Source organism: Charadrius vociferus, unplaced genomic scaffold, assembly GCF_000708025.1.
Source record: "Charadrius vociferus isolate BGI_N301 unplaced genomic scaffold, ASM70802v2 scaffold123, whole genome shotgun sequence".
NCBI lineage: Eukaryota > Metazoa > Chordata > Aves > Charadriiformes > Charadriidae > Charadrius > Charadrius vociferus.
Window position 1 is genome coordinate 852,024 of NW_009647425.1, and position 3,381 is coordinate 855,404.

At 39.7% G+C, this 3,381-nt stretch overlaps 1 protein-coding gene across 1 annotated transcript; it reads right to left on the minus strand.

The window, feature by feature from the left end:
• Positions 1-1,020: 1,020 nt before the first annotated feature.
• Positions 1,021-2,280, minus strand: CLN8 (ceroid-lipofuscinosis, neuronal 8 (epilepsy, progressive with mental retardation)). The gene is given in 4 exon segments (XM_009880527.1): positions 1,021-1,335; positions 1,738-1,827; positions 1,829-1,878; positions 1,881-2,280. Coding segments are annotated over 4 exon segments (855 nt in total).
• Between the last annotated feature and the right edge of the window lie 1,101 nt (positions 2,281-3,381).

Consider the following 3,381-nt stretch of genomic DNA (forward strand, 5'->3'; position numbering starts at 1 on the left):
TTCAAAGTAAAATAAAAATACTAAAAGAACAACTGAACTCCTAAAGGAGGCAATAGGGGCTTTCCTCTACAGAGGAGTCACCTCAGTTCTAAAACCCTCTATAACTAAGACAATTTCCAAAAATAAGAGGAACTATAACAGGAGCACTAGTAGAATTAATTGCACGAGCACTGTGGGACCTACAAAAAAAAGCAAACTTTACCAATCACACAGCAGTCTTTTCAAGGATGAAACATAGTCAAACATTCTATTGTTGCCTCTTGTACTTAACCGATTTCAAGTCCAGAAGGGATCAGTATGATTACCTAGCTGGACCACCAGTATAACGAATGCCTGCATTGCCACATGCATGTTTGTGGTGGATACGAACTGAGGGCAACCTTGGAAACTACAACTCACTTTGAGTGTTCACTGTCAATTATCTTCCTCTTCCTCAAGTGCACTTAAAAGGGGGAGAAAAAAAAACCCAAATAACAACAAACCAAAAAAAACCCTACCCAAAACCCATCCATGACTGCATTCTACCACTGACCGATTAAGCCATTTGGAATGACTTAATGGCACACAGAACTAGGTATCCATGCATACCTAACTTGGGTCATAATTGATCTTAATAAACAACTTAACATAATTTCCAGTATCAGTATCTCTCGCATATGTGAAATAGGATTTAAGCTAAACTTGATTCAAGTTGAGCTTAATAGACAAATTAACTGTTAAGACGCTTTGAAGCATTAGGACAAAGGATACCATTAGAGAGCAAGTCACTACTAAATCATGAAATACTGTCCAACCTGACAAAATTGTTGGCATAATTCATAATTAAGAGGTTGAAGATCTTACACGTATGCAGATATGAAACACAAACAACGCTTTTAAATAATTCTGGTGTCTACAGAATACTACCAGCAAGGAATCACTGTGTTAATGAGCTTCTTGCAAAAGCTTCTAGTTCATGGGCAAAGAATTACTTTGCATTGTATTCTTCCGCTATCCTACTAGGAAACAGCTGTTTCAGTGTTATATCCTCTTCTTCTGATGTGTTTCGCCATTTAATTTTCCATTTTCCGTTGCTTTAGTTTCAAAGTTCCAGTCAGTCGGGCTGAGCAGTTGCTGAGTTTTTTTGTATGTCCAGTATGGGTTAAGTATTAAAGTAACAGCAAATAATCCCGAGAATAACACAATAAAATGAAGAAGTCCCAGATTTTCTACCACAGAATTCCAATTGAAAATGCACACCCACCACATGTGATAAGTAAGAATCATGCGGCAGTGAAACAGGTGGATCATCACCCACTGGTTTGCCTTCCAGAAAAAGGTATTAGCACAGCCAGCCTAGAAAAACAAGAACAGAAAGTATGCAGAAGTGAGATTGTTACTTCAAGATAAGGCACTGAGGAATCTGTAGAACTAATGCAAATACCTATCTTTCTCAGGCATTTTTTCCCATGTAGAGATACAATATTCCACATGCATACGGCATCCCAAACTCAGAATGAATCTATACCATCTCACTATACACATGCACACAGCATCACACAGAAACCTATATGGAGGACTACAGAAATATCACAACAAAAGCAAGTATCACAGTAACATATATATCAGTTAGATGAACGCAGTTTTGCTGAAAAGCTATTTAGACAAACTACACAGACTACCAACGGACACGCGAGAAAAAAAACTCACTACATACAAAAACTCACAAACATAATTTGAAAATTACCATGTTCTTACCTTTAGAAGCATCCAGGAAATGCACGTTGAGGGAGTACTCATCTCCAGCAACATTCCCATTAAAGGCAGATAATGTCCAGATTTCACATTAATTACTAGACCAGCCAAGCCACCAAAAGCAAGCAAGTGATGAACTACCAAGAACACATCAAATGTTCTAAAAATAATGTTGGACACGTGAACAGCTACATTTTCAAGCAAGAAAAATCCAGCAGCTATTAAACAGTTAAACCAACTCCACTTTTGCTGTGAATACACTTTGTCAGCATGAAAAACAGGATCTATGAGCAAAGCCCATAATCCAGCAACACAACTCTGAAGTCCAAACACACCACGTGTGACCGCCATATTCCAAAACACCTTCTCCTTTGCATACAAGGCACGATAAGTGGTACTTATCCATGAAGACAACCAGTGAGACAGAAGAAATACTCCCAGGTAGATTAAAAAACCAGCAGCTAAAAATGTCAAACGAACTTCCCATAAAAGATAGTCCCAGTCAAAAATGGTCCCAAACACCGGATCATCATTTGTAGGATTCATGTCTTCTTTTTTACTGTGCAAAGCCTTGCAAAGGGCTTGACACTTCTCACCCGCACTACAGTCTCCTTTATGCCTACTTAGCCTCTGCTATTATGCACACCAGAAACCATGAACTCTTCTTTTCCATCTGGAACAAGGAGAAAAAAAAAAAAGTGAATTTTTAAGTCACCCATATACATAACTTCCAAACCATAGAGAACTCGCTTCCACTGCAGTTACAACATTGGTCCTGTAGCCATTAGGCACAGCCATCCCAAAGCCAGGTACACAGACACACACAAAAAAGCTTAAGCAATGTGTTTAAGATTACCAACTGGCCTGCAAAGTCTGTACTAGTACAAAGCAATGCACTGAAACAAGAGCTGAAGAGGGCAAAGTAGGAAGGCAAGAAAGAGGAAGAGAAAACAGAAAAAGCAACCCCTGTTTTCTTACTTACGAAACTTGTATTTCAACAGCAGTGTGTGGTTATTCTCCTAATTCATTATTCTCCTACTCACCTGCTTTTCCCTCACTGATTTCCCACCACATCCTACAGCTTTGGGCGCAATTCAGAATCTCAAATACAGATCCAGGACATAAAACTATGAAAACTTAATCCAGTACGCAGGACCACTTACACAGAAAAGGGCTCTCAGGATCATATCTCAAAACAAGACTTTGCAATCAGTTTCTGAACATTAAACCACTTTCCAATAGAAAACATATTCCAAAAATGCAACAAGAGTATGGAATGCAGACAAGCAACATTAATCTGTATTATTAACAACATTAGTGTAATTAACTGAACAGCCCAGCAGTAAGTGCCTCAAGTTAGCTGAAACTTCCTCAATGCACCGTAGTTCAAAAGCACAAACTTTGTGGGGAGGAAAGAACGGGATAATACCGAAATATTTGAACGGCAGCTGATTTTATGAACGATTTAGGCGATAATCAGCATGACCGCTAGGCCCACCGCAGCCTGTAAGTGCTCAGAACCACAATGGGTTTTCGGGAGTTCGGTGGGAGCTAGAATAACAAGCCACAACGGCCACTGAGTTACAGAGCCCCTGCTGCGATGCTCCCGCCTCGCTTCGCCACCAAGACAACCCAGAAGACGCAGGG